This window comes from Lynx rufus, unplaced genomic scaffold (genome assembly GCF_022079265.1).
Source record: "Lynx rufus isolate CCGP_SWC_20201006 ecotype Redwood Valley unplaced genomic scaffold, mLynRuf1.p SCAF_19, whole genome shotgun sequence".
In the NCBI taxonomy this organism is placed as follows: domain Eukaryota; kingdom Metazoa; phylum Chordata; class Mammalia; order Carnivora; family Felidae; genus Lynx; species Lynx rufus.
This window is the reverse complement of record NW_025814833.1, coordinates 31,447,177-31,466,012: the sequence shown is the minus strand read 5'-3', so window position 1 is coordinate 31,466,012 and position 18,836 is coordinate 31,447,177. Positions and strand designations below refer to the sequence as shown.

The following is an 18,836-nucleotide window of genomic DNA, read 5'->3' as shown; positions in this document are numbered from 1 at the left end:
CAGTAAAACCTTTGCATTCCAGTAGATCATTTGTAAGGGACTTGTTTGGAACTCAGAACAAGATTGTCTGATCGACATCATGGTTAGATTACCAGGGCAAATCAAAAACTCATTTAATCTATAATGCTATGTTTGCTATAGGTATGAAGTGAAAAATAACAAAACTGCAATTCAAACAAGGGAAAGTTTACAAAGCAAACTCATACTTTAAAAAGCTCATTATACGATCTAAGCATTTAATGCATGCTATTTAATCCTTTAATCTACCCTGTGAAGAAGGTATTCTTTCCGTTTTAGAGTTGAGGAAACTGCCATTCAGAAAGGTTAAGCAACTTCCATCAGAACACATAGCTCTTAATAATACGAGATGAAATTCCAACCCGGGCCTCGCAGACTCCAAAGCCCAGGTGTGATCCATCTTAAGCGATTAAAAGTATGTGTTGAAATGCAATCAATTTAAATAGAGATTGAACATGAGGTTATTATTTATCTTAAATCCCGATGTTTCAGCCAAAGTACGTTTAGTTGGGGCGGTTGAGTAGGAATATGAAGATATTTTTCCACGCTCAGTGCTTAAGTTTCTCTCCCTCTGCCCCTCACCTCTGCTTGTGCACATGCTCGCTCGCTCTCTGTTTCTCTCTGTCTCTCTCTCTCAAAAGAAGGGGCGCCTGGGTGGCTCAGTTGGTTAAGCATCCCAACTCTTGATTTCCGCTCAGATCATGATCTCATGGTTTGTGAGATCAAGACCCGCACCAGGCTCAGCACTGACGGCATGGAGCCTGCTTGAGATTCTCTTTCTTTCTCTCAAAATAAATAAATAAACTTAAAAAAAAGAACCTTAAAAAGTATTTTTGGAGACTCTGGAAGTAACATGGGACCACGTTCAGGGTAGACATCAGAGACTCTTATATGTATGCGTCTCATTTCTAAGCATAATCCCCTTTCTTTCCCTTTTTTCAGTGTATGTTTATTTTGAGAGAGAGAGACAGACAGAGAGAGAGCACATGCACAAACAAGGGAGAGGCAGAGAGAGAGGGAGAGAGAGAATGGGGCTTGAATTCACTCATAAACCATGAGATCATGACCTGAGCTGAAGTCGGATGCTTAACCAACTAAGCCACCCAGGTGCCCCCCTTTTCTTTCCCTTGATATGGTGACCTCACTAGGGGTACTTTTAATGCTTAGCAACTCTAATCAGCGCTGTTTGGGGTACTTATAAATGGGACAAAGAATGAGATATTCCTTTAGATAATTAGACGGGAATTGAACAAAAACAGAAGGCAGAAGAGAACTAAAAGAGAATGTGTGTGTGAGGGAGTGAAATGGCACAAAATAGAATTAACCAAGCTATTGGCACAGGATGAAAGAAAATTGAAAAGTTTGTGCTTTGCACAATCATACAGGGAAGAAAAAATTGTGGTAAGGAAAGGATATTGCATACAAAAACTTCACTGGTTGGGGCGACTGGGTGGCTCTGTTGGTTAATTGATTTCGATCAGATCATGATCTCACGATTCATGAGTTCAAGCCCCATGTCTCTGCACTGACAATATGGAGCCTGCTTGGGATTCTCTGTCTCTCTCTCTCTGCCCCTACCCTGCTCGTGCTCTCTCTCTCGCTCTTTCAAAACTAAGTAAATAAACATTAAAAAAACAATTTCACTGGCTACAGGAAGATCTCACTCTGCTATGACAGATAATTTGTTTTCCAGAGAGGCTGAGAGGTTGGTGGAATAGAGGGGACCCTTGTGTACCTAGCTGGTTTTCCCCCACCCCATAAATTGGTTGTTTATCACTTATAAGGCCTCCATAGAGATAAGTAATAATCTGTCAGATGAATTTATCTGACAAAGGATTATTAAAAGTAACCATTTAAATTACTTTGGGATGAGCTTTTTTATTGATGTTTAATTACTTTTAGTTCTGCGTTTGACACAATAATTTGTTTTCATAGTGTGCAGTTAATTGTAATGGGGTTCGATCTTATGGGGACTAGTTGGGGGTTCAGATTTGTAACATTTGTTTCCATCACTGGAATGGAGTATGTAATCTATACTGTAAGCGCACAGCTCAGTGAAAACACTTAAATACTCAGGTCTGTGGTTGTATTTATCATTTCATATTCTTGAATATAAAATGTGTATTTTGCCCAGGGAGAAATTCTGTTTCATTTAGAGTATGACAAGTGTAGATTGAATGTAATTTCATATTCCAAATAAAACCCTCATGACAATTTTGACTAACATATTCTAGATGGATGAAGTTGGCATCACTGAATATGTAAAAGGAGATAACCGCAAGTTTGAAATCTGGTATGCTGGCAAGGAAGAAGTTTATATTGTCCAGGTTGGTCCTTTAAGAATTATTCTAGAAGCCATAACCTGCAACAAACAAAAATAATTTTGGTTCCATTATAAAAGTTCTCATTCCTCTCACTTAGGTCGCTTAAATATTATTTCATATTTTTTGTGGTGTAATCAAGCATTTTTTCAGTAGCACATGTTTTCTTTAACTTGAGATGGGTCTATGGTGCTTTCTCGGGCTTTGAGTTTTTAAATGAATTTTTTTAAGTTTATTTATTGTGAAAGAGAGAGAGAGCACAAGCAAGGGAGGGGCAGAGAGAAGGAGAGACAGAATCCCAAGCAGGCTCCTTGCCATCAGTGCAGATGCCCGACGTGGGGCTCGAGCTCACAAACTGTGGCACTGTGACCTGAGCCAAGGTCAAGAGTTGGACGCTTAGCCGACTGAACCACCCGGGTGGCCCTCTAGGGCTTTGAAGTTTTACAACTACAAGGATACTTATCAACCGGAGCTGATAGCCAAGAACTTGGCAGGGCTTCTCTGTCCCTGTCAAGCATCTAGAGTTACAGATTTCGAATGGTTATGAGTTTTTCTTGGGCTTGGTATTCTCACTTGTGAGATACAGTGATATGACAGTTCAGATTTGATCATTGTCTCTCAAAAATTTGCTTCAGAGTACCCTTATCATGATGAAAAAAATAAACATACGCTTAAAGCCCTGGCTTGATGCACTATAAGGTCCAACCTGTTTCAGGGAAGGGGAGACGAATGAGAGCATTTCAAGAGGATATTGTCATCGTGATAAGTATTTGTATATGACTTGTGACCTGTGAATGTGCTGTTATTTGTTGAAATTGCTCAGTGGTGTTTCTTCGTTTTAGTTCTATATTAGGTGATAAGAATTCATAAAAATACATTTTCTGAGTTTGATTTACATATAAGACTTCTTGCTGTCCTTTTACACACTTGTGAGTTATCAAGATTACAGTAGATTATCTTTTCAGAATCAGGAGAACTTGTTTCATTTTTACCAAAATTAAACATAAAAATGTTGATATATACGTGTATATATACATATACATACATATACATATACATATACACGTATATATAAATATAATTTTATTTAATAAATATAATTTATTGTCAAATTGGCTAACATACAGTGTGTACAGGGTGCTCTTGGTTTTGGGGGTAGATTCCCATGATTCATCGCTTCCATACAACACCCAGTGCTCATCCCAACAAGTGCCCTCCTCAATGCCCATTACCAATTTCCCACCTCCCCCACCCCCCCATCAACCCTCAGTTTGTTCTCAGTTTTTAAGAGTCTCTTCTGCTTTGGCTCTCTCCCACTCTAACCTTTTTTTTTTTTCCTTCCCCTCGCCCATGGTCTCCTGTTAGATTTCTCAGGATCCACATAAGAGTGAAACCATATGGTATCTGTCTTTCTCTGTATGGCTTATTTCACTTAGCATCACACTCTCCAGTCCCATCCATGTTGCGACAAAAGGCCAGATTTCATTCTTTCTCATTGCCACGTAGTATTCCATTGTATATATAAACCACAACTTTTTTACCTGTTCATCGGTTGATGGACATTTAGGCTCTTTCCATAATTTGGCCATTGTTGAAAGTGCTGCTATACACACTGGGGTCCAAGTGCCCCTCTGCATCAGCCCTCCTGTGTCCCTTGGGCAAATTCCTAGCAGTGCTATTGCTGGGTCCTAGGGTAGTTCTATTTTTAATTTTTTGAGGAACCTCCACACTGTTTTCCAGAGCGGCTGCACCAGTTTGCATTCCCACCAACAGGGCAAGAGGGTTCCTGTCAACGTTTATATTTTTAAAAGGACCCTCCTACAAAGGAAAAATAAGTTAGATTGTATTGTGCTTTTTCTCTGAGCATTATTTTTTTTTTTTTGCCTGAGCATTATTTTTTTAAGGGCGGTTTCAAAAGGGTTTTGACGATCTCGTCTCATCTGATGGCTACCTACTTGCTACTCCTGGTAGAGTTGGAATTTGGTGATTTGGGATGTAGATCATGTGTGATATACTGAGCTACATTTGTTTTGTCGTGAAGCGTTCTTTTTCAAAGGAAACCTGTCCTCTCCTCCTCCCTTTTGAAAATCTTTAGGCTCCGAATGTCGATGTGAAAATGACATGGTTAAAAGAGATAAGAAGTATTTTGTTGAAGCAGCAGGAACTTATGACAGGTAATTTCAAGCTTGCATTCTTCAGAACAAGAAGTACAGTAACAGCTCATTGACTCCTGTTTTGGGATCATTTGTACCAGGAATGGGGCTGATATTTACTTTACACTATTTATAGTGAAAGGGTTTGTTAAACTAATTAGTAGAAGACCAAGGTTCAAGGGGTTGTCTGAACTCTCTTGGTGAATGAACTTTACACTGGCAAGTGAACTCCACTGCTTGAGAAGTAACACAGCAAACTAACTGTATTAACTCTAGGTCCTTCCCATGAGTGAACTCTGCCAGGGACCTCAAGTAATGTTCACGGGGTGATGGTTACAGTTATAAACTTGAATTTCTTGATAAAATACTACGTAGTTCAGTCCGTTTCCATATTTCACATCCAGACCGGCCTTTTCCCCTGGTTATTTCCGGTCTGTGAAGGTTAATTCTAATGGGAATGGTGTGTGTGTGTGTGTGTGTGTGTGTGTGTGTGTGTGTACATGTACGTGCATGCGTGTGCATGATTCATGGAAGAAGTGCAGCTTGTGAATGGTGCTCCCATAAGCTTTGTTTTCTTTCACAGTTAAAAAACGAAAGCAACACAATCAGTTAACACAACAGGATCAGCTTCCTACTCAGCAGATTGATGCGTAAGTGATTATTCTTTAAGAAATTATCACTCCTGCAGTCTTCTGTTTTCTGTATGTCCACGAGACAATGTTATTATAAAGTATCTCTGACATAAACTACCCTCTCTTTTAGGAGTAACTCATCAAATTCCACAAATACATCATCTTTTCAGCTCTATCCTTATACGTGGAGCCTAATGGTCCTTAATATTATCCTATTGTTTCTCTGGATGTTAAAAATAATAGGAGAGTTTGGGCTAATTTTTTTAAATGTTTCTTTATTTTTGAAGGAGAGAGAGATTGAAAGCATGAGTGGGGGAGGAGCAGAGAGAGAGAGAGAGAGACACAGAATCTGAAGCAGGCTCCAGGCTCCGAGCTGTCAGCACAGAGCCCGACGTGGGGTTCGAACTCACGAACTGTGAGATCATGACCTGAGCCGAAGTCGGACGCTTAACCGACTGAGCCACCCAGGCGCCCCAGAGTTTGGGCTAATTTTTATTTTATTTTATTCCTTCTTTCCATCTATCTATCTACCTCTTTATTGACAGGATGTTCATCTATCTATCTACCTGTTTGTTTATCGAGAGAGAGAATGTGTGTGCTCACACGAGCACAGGAGGGGAAGACGAAGAGGAAGAGAGAGGGAGAATCTCAATCTGGTTCCACACCCGGCACAGAGGCCGACGCAGGGCTTGATCCCACAATCATGAGATCGTGACCCGAGCCGAAATTAAGAGTGAGATGCTTAACTGACGGAGGCGTGCAGACGACCCTGGGCTAATTTTTAAACATGATTACAGATGCTTTGTCCTCAGTATATCCTGGAGGGAGTAGCGTGTTGGCAAACAATGGCTGCACTCGTGGCTTTCTGTTCAAAATATTTTTGGTCACCTTCAATCTGATTGGAGAAAGAGAGTTGTAAGAGTAACAAAGGACCGGCAGTCACTGCTGCACAGAGGAAGAGCCATGCTGAAATAGAAAGATTCCTGATGACATTATTTAAGCTCCTGTATCCATATGTGTCCAGTGTTAATCCTTAGACTTTCAGTTACAAGAGCCAATAAATTCCTCCTTTTATGGGACTTTTTTGTTTACATTTTCCCAACTGTATTGAATTATAGTCGACAATTAAAAACGATATATATTTACAACTTGGCTTGATATACATACACGTTGTGAAATATTAATCCCAACCATCCTTTTGTGTGTGTCATGAGAGCATTAAAGTCCACCTCTTAGCAGGGGCGCCTGGGTGGCTCAGTCGGTTAAGCATCTTGTTCTTGATTTCGGCTCAGGTCATGATCTCACGGTTCTTGAGTTCGAGCCCCGTGTTGTCAGGTTCTGTGCTGGCGGCATGGAGCCTCCTGGGGATTCTCAATCAATGAATCTTTCTCTCTCTCTCTCTCTCTCTCTCTCTCTCAAAATAAATAGATAAACTTTAAAAAAATTATTAAAAAAAAAGGTCTACCTCTCAGCAAATTTCAATCATATAATACAGCACATGATAAGAATTTTAAACAATATACCTGTCGTGGGCCCTGAAGGGAGTACATTTTTCCTTCTGTGTTAAAGAGAGATCCTGCTGGCTTGGATCAGCTTTTCTGATATCACTATCATTCCACGGGCTGAAATTCAGGGGGCAATCAGCTGGGTTTGAATGATTCTTAGAGCATGTTCCTAATGCACGAGATCAGTGGGAAAACGTCCATCTTTAATTTCTTGTGACTCTTAAAGCATATAAAAGCTCACTTGTTTTTACACACTTACCGTCTCAGAAGGCAACACGGATCCTTTATGGGTGCCGAGGAGACTGAATCAGAACACAGCAGCGCTGTGGTGGACGTCCGGGAGACCGTCCCACCGGTTCAGGCCAAAGCGAACACAGGTATGCATAGTGGCCGTAGGAAGGTAAGACTCATGGCTGTGCACAGTGTCTCCTCCCGTTGTTAATTTGGAAAATCTTCCTGTCCGCTGCCTTAGTATAGAGAAAGCAAAATTAACCCATTTTCATAAGGTCCTTTTGTTTTCCGCGTGCAAGATAACACTGGCGGGCCCTGCCGCTTGGGTGTCAGAGCTGTGCCTGGACCAGTAGCATCAGCATCACGTGGGAACTTTTAAGGAAGACAGACTCTCTGGGTCTGCCCCAGACCTTCTTAGTCAGAAACTCTGGGAGTGAGACCCAGCCATGTGTGATTTAACACGTTCTCTATGTGGTTCTTCTTTTTTTTTTTTTTTAATTTTTTCTAATGTGTATTTATTTTTGAGAGAGAGGGAGACAGAGAGAGAGAGCACGAGTAGGGGAGGGGCAGAGAGAGAGGGAGACGCAGAATCGGAAGCAGGCTCCAGGCTCTGAGCTGTCAGCACAGAGCCCGAAGCGGGGCTCGAACCCACAAACCGCGAGATCACCACCCAAGCCGAAGTCCGACGCTTAACCCACTGAGTACAGGGATGAGTGAAACATCTCCTGGCTTCAAGGAATGCACACTTCACTCACCATAGCTTTAATGAATAGAGAAGAGTCATTTACAGCTAGAATCTTTATTTTTTTTGCGAATTGTGTCATTTAAGCTGATTTCAAACAAGTTGGTTAATTCAACAACTATAACCCGGGCTGTGTGCCAGGAATTGTGCAAAGCTTTGGGCATACAGTCTGTTTAAGATGCACTCAGTTGTGGGGCACCCGGGTAGTTCATTCAGTTAAGCCTCTGATTCTTGATCTCAGCTCAGGTCTTGATCTCAGGGATGTGAGTTCAAGACCCACACTGGGCCCTGCACTGGGTGTGAAACCTACTTTAAAAAACAAACAAAAAAAAAGATACACTCAGTTGCCATCCCTATGAAGCCAGGAGGGTAGAATGATCATTTAAGAAGCAGTTACTGTGTTATAATAGAGAAATATAATAGATTGCTGTAGAAGCACCTGGCAGGGTCATCTACACAACTCTGGGATAAACAGCATAGACTTTTCTAGAAAAATGCTTAAGAGAAATGCTTAGCAAATGTCTGATACTTGATACGTAAATAAGAAGGTCCTCAGTCTGGACGAGTTCTCTCCTAGTCGAAGAGAAACAAGCAATGACAGCCTTGTTCAACTGAAAGTCACTTCCTTCAGGTCATCTATGCTGCGGCCCCTTGAACAGTCAGGATGAGGGCCTGGTACCGTTGCCTTCATTTGCCAGATGAGGAAACCAAGTTAGAGAAATTTGACGTGATTTTTCCAAGATAACATGAATAGTTTAGTGTGGCCAAGATGAGATTCTGTTAGTTCTCTGCCTGTATGAGATTGTTTAATCTGTATCAATTCAATATATTTTTATTTTATTTTTTAATGTTTTTATTTATTTTATTTATTTATTTTTTTGAGAGAGACAGTGAGAGCTGGGGAGGGGCGGAGACAGAGAGGGACAGAGGATTGGAAGCAGGCTCTATGCTGTCAGCACAGAGCCCGATGCGGGCTCGAACTCACAAACCACGAGATCATGACCTGAGCCTAAGTTGGATGCTTAACCAACTGAGCCACCCAGGCACCCCTTTAATTTTTTTTTAATGTATATTTATTTTTGAGAGAGAGACAGAGACAGAGTGCGCTCATGAGTGGGGGAGGGGTAGAGAGAGAGAGGGAGACACAGAATCTGAAGCACGCTCCAGGCTCCGAGCTGTCAGTACAGAGCCTGACGCGGGGCTCGAACTCACGAACCGTGAGATCATGACCTGAGCCGAAGTCGGACACTTACCCAACTGCACCACCCAGGCGCCCCTGATATATTTTATGAATTAAGCACCTCTTACACGCAGGACTCTTACGGATATACAACGTATGACCCACGGTCTTTGCCTAATAAGGAAGTAAGACAGGTCAAAGATAATAATATTATTAGGTAGGATGTTGTAAGTGCTGTTTGAGTAGGACCAATAGCAATTCCATAGAAAACAACTTTGGCGGGGATTATATTCTCTTCTCTATAATATTCTCTATATTGAAAGGGTCAATATTCTCTGGAATGTTATTTAACTTATTAGTTTTAATAATTCTCCCACCAACTCCAACTTGCAACCATCCTAGGAAGTAACAGAAGTATATGACATTCCAGGCCCTTTCTGAAATATCAGAAATTCTAAACTAGTACAGTCTAATTGGAGGTGTTATTATATAAAAATACTGTTCTGGGCCATTGACGGTTATAGCCTTGATGACTGCAGTTAGTTTTACTTCACTCCCTGTGTTAGACCAGCACCATTAAGGAACTGCCCCCCCCCCCATGTTTTTCTTCTAGTTTGGACCCAGATGTCATCACCTGCAGAAATTTCTGAAGACCCTGAGGAGTGGTCAAGCAACTATTTCTATTCTTATGATGACAATGAAGAAGAAGAAAGGCCCCTAATGGTCAGTAATGACATATGCAAGTAAATAAATAAAAAAAAACGGCTGGGGCAGTTTTACTGATGCAATAGTGAGGCACGTGGGGGCAGTCTTCCGTCCAGATCCTTGAGGCCGTTAGGTGTATTTTGTAGCCAAAAGATTTGAAACCAGTCTTACCGTGAACATTCATTAGTAAGCACTCCTCTCTGCCGGTAGAACCGGTTTGAGCTCCCTGTGGCGCTCTTGCTGAGGTTGATGGGACATCTGGTCTGTCAATTCCGCGTCTCTGTACATGGACCAGTTTTCTCTCTCGTTGAACTTCACCCCTGTCTTCAATCGCAGCGGCGGAGATAAAATCAGAGAGCACAGGAGAGAGTCACGTCTACTTTAACGATCAGTTTCGATTCCAGATTGGAAAACCTAGGGAATAAACTTTACACGTATGAAACTCTTTGATAACATCTGGGGAGCACATTTTTGTGGGTGGCCAAAACATGTGTCAGTGGTGCCACATCGGCCTGACGGAGCAAGGGAGCACCCCATAAAACTAAAAGTTTGTTTTAGAGTAAAAGTAACTTCGGGAAGAAATAGTGTGTGCTGTGGTTAGGATCCGAGCCGATTATTAGGAGAGGGGCAGTTAGGACTGTTTAGGGTTCTGTCTACAGTTTTCCGAGGTCAGCAGCTTGGAGGGTGGGAACACTCCTGTGGAGCGGACCTCTCCTCGGTGCCCTTCAGAGCAGCAAATGCAGTTGGGCCGTTCTCACGTTGGGCTAAGGGAGTTAGTGGTGTGGATAGTCACAGAGCTGCGTAGCGCCGACCCTGGAATGCTTTCTTTAAAAAGGTAACAGAATTAGGGGCGCCTGGGTGGCCCGGTTGACTAGGCATCTGACTTCAGCCCAGCTCATGATCTCGTTCGTGGGTCCGGGCCCCGCATCGGGCTCTCTCCTGTCAGTGCAGAGCCCGCTTCAGATCCTCTGTCTCCCTCTCTGTCTCCCCTGTGCTTCCTCACTCTCTCTCTCAAAAATAAATCAAACCTTCAAAAAAAGTAACAGTAGTCTTTCTCTGAATGAAACAGTGACCGTAATACATATTTGGACGGGAGTTTCCTTAATTAAATACTATCTGAGGACGGGAGAGAGAGTTCAGACGTGAGCAAAAAATCAGAGGATGCCAGTTCGGGTTTAGATGTTTTCTGCAGATGCTCTGTGAAGGGCTCGTCAGGAGCTATCAAGGTGCTGAGTAAGCGCTTTCCCAGCCACGGTGGCAGAAAACGAAGCGTGTAGGCAGCGTGACTTTCATCACAGGGGATGGGGATGGAGAAGACCCTGTAAGCTCTGTCTCCTCGCCGTTATTCCCTGAGTTGTGCTACTAAGGAGAACATACGAGAGAGCAAAAAGTAAAATGGGTTGCAATGAGCCGCTCTGTTAGGCTGATGAGAAGTACTGCTCAAAAGATGTTTGGCCCGAGTGATGTGGATATTGTTTTCAGGTTAATTCCTTGGCATGTGCAAAGAATCGATACCACGTGACTCTTTCATTTAAAAGATTTTTAGTTACGGTACTCTTTTTAAATGCCCGTCTTCAATGGGTGAGCTGCTGTGCTGGAAAATTCCTCATCTCAGGAGGGCACCTTTGGACTTGGGGAGCCTGGCAGGCTCCGACGGTGGAGCACGCGACTCTTGATCTTGGGGTTGTGAGTTCAAGCTCCGCACTGGGTTAAAATTCAAGAGATTACTTGAAAATAAATTCTTTTTTTTCTTTGTAAGTTTATTTATTTATGTATTTATTTTGAGAGAGCAAGCACGAGCCGAGGGAGGAGCAGAGAGAGAGAGGAGAGACAGAACCCCAAGCAGGCTCTGCGCTGACGTGAGGCTCGATGCCACGAACTACGAGATCATGACCTGAGCTGAAATCGAGAGTCGGGCGCTTAACCAACTGAGCCACCCGGGCACCCCGAGATTACTTAAAAATAAAATCTTTAAAAAAAGAATACTTCTGGACTTGAAAATTATTTCGTCTCTCTCTACGTTGTAGCAAAGTGCAATCAGTGGGCCTTAGATAATTTATTTAGCTTCTTAATGAATCAAGCTCACATGATAGCTGTCAAAAGATTAAGGCCAAGTTAAGCACAACAGTATGGCTTAATGTGCTTTTATTGGACCCAGAATGTCTGTGTTCGTTACTTTTACCTGTGCAAAATGATACAAATCCCAGAAATCCTTTTGAGGGTGTTAGTCTTTGCTTAGGGCTGCTGCCTTTTGTGTGTGTCTAGATAAATTTTCCATGGGAGCAGTTTACAAGTAACCGTATTGAAAAATTAGTTTCACACTGGGTTTTTTTCTGGGTTTATGCTTTTTTTTTAAAAATTTATTTATTTTGAGAGAGAGGCGGGGGGAGGGGCAGAGAAAGAGGAACAGAGAGAATCCCAAGCAGGCTCTGGGCTCACAGCACAGAGCCTGATGCGGGGCCTGAGCTCACGAAACTGTGACATCACGACCTGAGCCGAAATCAAGAGCCAGACGCCTAACCGACGGAGCCACCCAGGTGCCCCGTGGGTGTGTGCTTATAATTCATAGAAGTTAAAGTCATCGTGCTCTGTTATCTTCTGTGTAGTTCGTGCTCTGCTTCTCTTTTTTGCAAATCAAAATGAATTCTTCAGGCTCCATAAGGCCACGTTCTGCTTTTTCTTCCCTCATCACAAACGGTTCCGTGTTTGCTCATCCCCGCTGGGCTGCTGTAGCCACCACTATTCCCACTGAAGAGTGAATTCTTTATGTCCTAGCGCATGCAGTTACCCAGGCCGTTTTATAGTCAAATTTGTAATGTGATCTTTCAAAACCACCTTATAGTCTCCAGGCAATTACAAAGCCCTAGCAGATGGCAGGAAGAGAGGCCCAGAAGACCTCCTGATCAGAAATGGAGATGTCTTTCAGTTTCTCCATGAAGATGCCGAAGGTCAATGGTAAGTGTGTTCTCAGTGCTTATGATGACCTTTGCCGGGGGCACGTGCATATCTAATGAAATGTTCCGCTTTACTTGTATCTTTGTTATACAGTCCCAAGAAGCAGAAATATCACATTTCTTATCAGTATCTCATTTTCATTGCTTCAGCTATGCCTATATAGCTCACTGAAAGGAATGTTAACCTTTGGTGAGTGAAACATGCTTTGAGAGAATGAAATGCTATGAGTCTGCATGCTCTTTTGTGGTTTACCCTTGGCTCAGACATTTCAACTGAGAGACCTGGCTTTGTAATGGCTACAGATCCCACTACATTTGGTCGTTGAAGTCACTCATTAACTCATCTCATTTTTAATGAATGCCTACCAGTGTGTGCCAGGAACCATGCTTTGCTACTTTACGACACAGTCACCTTCTCTTTGTCAATTCACATATTGACTTTTTAGTCCTACCATTCTACTCTAATGCATTTGACTTCATTTAACACCGATTGCCAAGATGGTTCTGCCGAATATACTGTGTAATTATAGAGAGTCCAAAGCAGGAAGGAAATCTTGTTTGGGAGAGGACTGAGTGAACGAAACTTCCATAAGTCTTTTGGAACTTTGCTATGAAATGATTGTCGTCTTCACTGTGCCCATGACTTTAGCTGAAAGGCTACATGGAGTGTGTACTTTGACTCTAAAGGTGGACGAGTACAGGCCAGGGTGAAAAGTAATGACGGATCATTAAAGTAATCAGCATTTTTGCTAGTAACCTAAGTCCCTTGTAGGTCACTCACAGGACTCAAGCACAGTGTCATGAAGGTCATTGGATTACATGTGTTTTTTGTTGTTGTCGTTACCGTATATTACCACTGTTGGCTACTAATTCATTTATCATTTAGGTTGGTGAAAAATCTAAACAGAAGAAAAGAAGGTCTGATTCCCGGGAATACTTCGCAGATTTTAATTGGTGACTATAGGTTTCGGAATGCCAAAGTTACAGGTATAATATGAACAGACTGTATACTGTTTGTTTAAAGGCTAGCGGTTTTAAAGCTTCACCAAGGATGCAGTCGACATAGGCAAGAACTTCTCTGCACTTAGAAATAGAGCTGCAAGCATATTATGTTGGCTAGGATTTTATTTTATTTTTTCCCTTCATAGCTTTAAAATAATGAAGAAAGATTTTTAAAACATGTTACACTTTTCCCTACGAGGTTGACTGGTATGGAAGAGAGTCTCAGATACCAAGGTGTCTTGTAAGAGATCCTTCAGAACTAAATACTGATGATGTGCTTTTAAAGTACCAGCCTTATACTGTCCAAGAACGCTTTACCAGTGTGTTTCACTCAGTTCTGAGTATGTTGTTTCCTTATGTTAGCTTTCAGCCACATACACACACACACTCGTGTCTGTGTCCAAGACGTAATATATGAAGGTAGCATAAAGTAATGAGTGCTGACCTAATATTCCCTTCTATTAACCCTACACTTAATACATAAAATTTCTGTATTTGAAGATAAACCAGTATTCTTTTACATTTTCCCCCTAAGTAATACTGAGCTATCTATCAAAAGGTATCACCAAAAAAACCCCACGAAAACACAGACTTTTTGTGAACATTATTATCATATGCACATATTTCCTTTGAATCCCTAGTTTTGGACTTGTATTAGAATTCTGTATTGGCTCAGTTAGAAGAGCATGCGACTCTTGAGCTCAAGGTCGTGAGTTCAAGCCCCACGTTGGGGATAGAGATTAGATGGTATAGAGATTAAATGGTATAGAGGTTGGGTATAGAGATTAAATAAATAAAGGTCACTTCTTGTTTGCTTTTTTAGGTACCCTAAATCTGGGTCACCTTTTAGAGTTTTTCCTCACCGGTTGTTGAATTATTTAGATAATTATTGAATGATTTACATAATTAGTAATCAGGAGAGTCTGACATATCTGAACTAGTTGACATTTACTTAAAACCTGCACCCAACGACTGTAGAATACACCGTTATTTTTAAGTGTACATGGAACATTCACCAAGATAGATCATATGCTGGGTCATTAAAATAAGTCCCAATAAATTTCAGAAGACTGTAATCATATAAAGTCTTAAAAAGCATTAGAAATGGATGTCCGTGGATCTCTGGGTGGTAAGCAACGCACCTCCAAAGAACACGTGGGACAAAAAAGAGAGCACAAGAGAACTTAGAACTATTTCAAATTGGATGTTCAGATACTTGTATTACAAACTTAAAAGTCACCGCAATTCACCATGTGAACGTAACAGAGGGGGAAATTATGTCATCCTTTAAATAGCTGACAAGAGTCCATATTCATCCGTGATAAAAACTCTCACCAGACGAATAAAGGGAATTTCCTCAATCTGATCATGTACGCTCATGAAGAACCACAACTAACATCATACTTAATGGTGAGATATTGGAAGCCTTCGCCCTGAGATTGGGAACAAGCCAAGGATATTCACTCTCACCATTTCTATTATAGCCATTTTCATAACTCAAGATAAAGAGAGAACAAAATGAAGGGAAGAGGCAGCGCCGTCATGCCGAGCAGATCACGTATTTGTACAAAACCATAAGGAACCTCTACACAAAAAGATCCTAGTAGAAGTAATAAAATTTTATAAGGCCATAGTGTACAAAATCATTATACAAAATAAACTGTAATTCTCGATCCTAGCCACAGAGAATTGAAAAAACTGTGATTTTAAAAAACAATACCATTTACATTGGTAATATAAAATGTAAAATAAATAGGGATAAATCTAACAACAGATGTCTAAGCCTTCTATACTGACAACCACGAATCACTGCTGAGATATATATAAGAGAACTTAATAAGGGGGAGGGAGAGATACCATGTTTAAGGATTGGAAATCACAGTGTTGTTAAGAAATCCATTGTCCCCTGGGGCACCTGCATGGCTCAATCAGTTAAGTGTCCAACTCTTAGTTTTGGCTCAGGTCACGATCTCACGGTTCATGAGTTCAAGCCCTCATTGGGGTTCTGCCAGTGCAGAGCCTACTTGGGATTCTCTCCCTCTCCCTCTCCCTCTCCCTCTCCCTCTCCCTCTCCCTCTCCCTCTCCCTCTCTCCCTCCCTCCCTCCCTCCCTCTCTCCCTCTGTCTCTCCCTCTCCCTCTGTCTCTCCCTCTCCCTCTCCCTTTCCCTCTCTCCCTCCCTCTCCCTCTCCCTCTCCCTCTCCCTCTCCCTCTCCCTCTCCCCCTCTCCCTCTCTCCCTCTCCCTCCCTCTCTCCCTCCCTCTCTCCCTCCCTCTCTCCCTCCCTCTCTCCCTCTCCCTCTCCCTCTCCCTCTCCCTCCCTCCCTCCCTCTCTCCCTCTCTCCCTCTCTCCCTCTGTCTCTCCCTCTCCCTCTGTCTCTCCCTCTCCCTCTCCCTCTCTCCCTCTCTCCCTCTCCCTCCCTCTCTCCCTCCCTCTCTCCCTCCCTCTCTCCCTCCCTCTCTCCCTCTCCCTCTCCCTCTCTCCCTCTCCCTCTCCCTCTCTCTGTCCCTATTCTACTTTTGCTTTCTCACTCTGTCAAAATAAACTTTAAAAAAATCCATCGTCACCCAATTGACCTATAGAGTTCACGCACTCAAAATCTGAGTATTAAAAAAATGCAGGTTTATTCTAAAATGCATATGGATGGGTGCCTGAGTGGCTCGGTCAGTTAAGCATCTGATTCTTGATTTTGTCTCAGGTCATGATGTCACGGTCGAAGATCGAGCCCTGCATCAGGCTCCACACTGAGCGTGGAGACTGGTTAAGATTCATTTTCTCTCCTTCTCCCTCCCCCCCCCACCTCTCTCCCCCACTCATGCTCTCTCTCTCTCAAATAAAAAAAAAAAAATGCATATGCAAAGGCAAAAAATCCAGAACAAAAGAATCTCAAAAATCTGGAGGACTTACATATCTGATTTCAGGACTTACTATAAAGTTATAGTAACAAATGCGATGTGGTGTTGATGTAAATGTAGAAAGATATAGAGATTTCTAAAATGGATCCACATGCACATAATCGAAAAATGTTCAATCAAGGTACCGAGCCAGCCGGATGGGGAAAGGCAGGTTGTTTTAACAAGTGGTGCTTGAGCAACTGGGTATCCGTATCGGAGAAGAAATGAACCTTCATCCGTACATCTCATACCGTATACAAAAAGCGGTTTGAGTTGGATCATAGACCTGAACATAAAACCCAGAGTAAAAGCTTCTGAAATCTGAAAGCACAGGACAATATCTTCATAACTTCAAGTAGTTAACAGTTTCTTTCTTTCTTGCATTATACGAGGCAGAAGAAGCACTAACTATAAAAGAAGAGTATCAAATAGAAACCTTGCACATGCTGAATTGAAAGTTGCACATACAACTTTAAAAATTTGTATCTGTTAGAATAAGATAAAATCTAAGATACTAAAAGCGAACACTTTCAGGAGCCAGATAGTTGTACCGAATCACATTTCCCCCCAGATTTCACTGATTCCATCTGCTACATTGAAAAGTTTGAAAATCAACATGGCCAGCTTTCTGCTAACTGCTTTATGCTTATTTAAATGATTGACGACAGGGGCGCCTGGGTCGCTCAGTCGGTTAAGCATCCGACTCTTGATTTCGGCTCAGGTCATGATCTCCCAGTTCATGAGATCGAGCCTGCTTAGGATTCTCTCTCCCTCTCCCCACCTCTTAAAAAAATAAAATAAATGATTCATGAGAGAAGAAATACAGGCGTCCCTGAAAGTACATGCTGGAGAAGCTGTTGAAAGTAACGTATATAAATCATTTTTTATGAAGCGGTTCAAAAACCAATAAAGCCATGTGTGTATTGGAAAATAATGGCGTTTCTTGTGCTCCGGTCTCCAAGATTCAAAACTGAAAACACCAAGTATGTTCATCTAGCTTCCATATATATAATACAGGAAGACTTGGTAGGTTTTCCATCATTTGTATCATCATTTTAAATGTAGAGCCAGATTGCCCTCATACTTAATTCGGGACAAAGTTAATTACATTACATCTCAGCTAACTGAACTGTGGGACATGTAAAATTACATATTCGATTAGCTTTAATTTGAAGTGATTCCATTACTGTAACCAATCACCGTAGATTCAGTGTGTGTCACTACCCTTTGGAGAGCACGTGGCCGAACAGCTTACATTGGCTTTGGGCCGGTGCTTGTTTCCCAGACGGCAAAGGGCTTGCTCTGTGTTTGTTAACGTGTACGCTTTAGTTGGCAAAAACCGCATTATCTTTTCTAGTTCTTTTAATTTTCTACCATAAGCATAGTTTTCCAATAGCCTTTTCTTTGTTTCATGCCATCGGGAGGGTAGAAATGTCATGTATTGATAGATCACCAGCACTTAAAGCATTTAGTGCTCTCAACGCAGTGTGCTACTGGATCAAGGCTCTAGGTCCCCTTGGTCCCTATTCTCTAGACAGTTCTGACTTCAGACCTTTTGAGAGCATGCATGCCTTTCCCATCACGTGCATTTATGACTTAAGTCCTTTGACACATTAATACTCATTGGTAGATTTTTGTTGAATGCTATAATATCAAGTGGTCTGGATTGAGATCTACCCTCATGACACCGCATGGAGCAAAATAGTGTATTGTGGCCTACAAAAATTGAATGTGTGCCAGTTAGTGGGTTAGGAAATTACAGTTGACCACACAGGCAACTGTCGGCAGCACTTAGGTTTAAAGATAGATACGAGGCTATCTTATTTGGAATCTGGCAAATACAGGGTAAACATCTCTTTGATACTTACGTGCTTAACATGTTTCCTGTTACCTATATGCACACAAGCATAGCTCATATAATATTTATGAAATCCGGTTGTAGGAGATGTGAACTCTGTTTATTTTGCTGCCAGTAAAGTTATGCCATTCATAAACTAGATGGCTTCAAGAAATAATCTTGTACCAGAATAACACCTTTCATAGTGAAATAAACAAGCAAGAGACATCACCTTTGGATTTAGGATGCACCTTTTGAATCCTCACGTTGATCATTCTTCATTATTTTGTAGCTGCTGCTCTGAGTAACACAAGGAAACTAAGTTCCCCTTGAATGAAAGGAGAATGAATAGACTTAAGGAATCGAAATAAGATTTCCTTTGGAGGTGTGAACTAGATTATGTTTCTTAAAAGCGTTACAGATACATAGCACAAGAGTCAGGATGATCTGTGCTGCCCATGACATTCACAGAATTTCCTCAGGACTGAGAAGGACTTCGTCATTCGCAGTTTGTCTCATTCTTGCAAGAACCATCTTCACACCTTCCGCCCCCACCCCCCCTCAGGTGACAAGTGCAGGTTACTTCGCTTCCAAGTAGGGTTTTCCACGGCACGCATTCGGACTCCATCTAAAACCCAGAGATCAGTCACTCGGAACATTTCCA

At 41.9% G+C, this 18,836-nt stretch overlaps 1 protein-coding gene across 1 annotated transcript in view; it reads left to right on the top strand.

Annotated features, from left to right (window-relative positions):
* Window positions 1-18,505, top strand: part of MCF2 (MCF.2 cell line derived transforming sequence) — a 101,321-nt gene extending 82,816 nt beyond the window's left edge. The window contains exons 24-31 of the mRNA XM_047082056.1: window positions 2,253-2,345; window positions 4,435-4,513; window positions 5,076-5,142; window positions 6,897-7,006; window positions 9,396-9,505; window positions 12,330-12,442; window positions 13,328-13,428; window positions 18,465-18,505. Coding sequence (XP_046938012.1) covers window positions 2,253-2,345; window positions 4,435-4,513; window positions 5,076-5,142; window positions 6,897-7,006; window positions 9,396-9,505; window positions 12,330-12,442; window positions 13,328-13,428; window positions 18,465-18,505 — 714 coding nt within the window. The remainder of the gene's footprint in view (window positions 1-2,252; window positions 2,346-4,434; window positions 4,514-5,075; window positions 5,143-6,896; window positions 7,007-9,395; window positions 9,506-12,329; window positions 12,443-13,327; window positions 13,429-18,464) is intronic.
* Window positions 18,506-18,836: the final 331 nt, after the last annotated feature.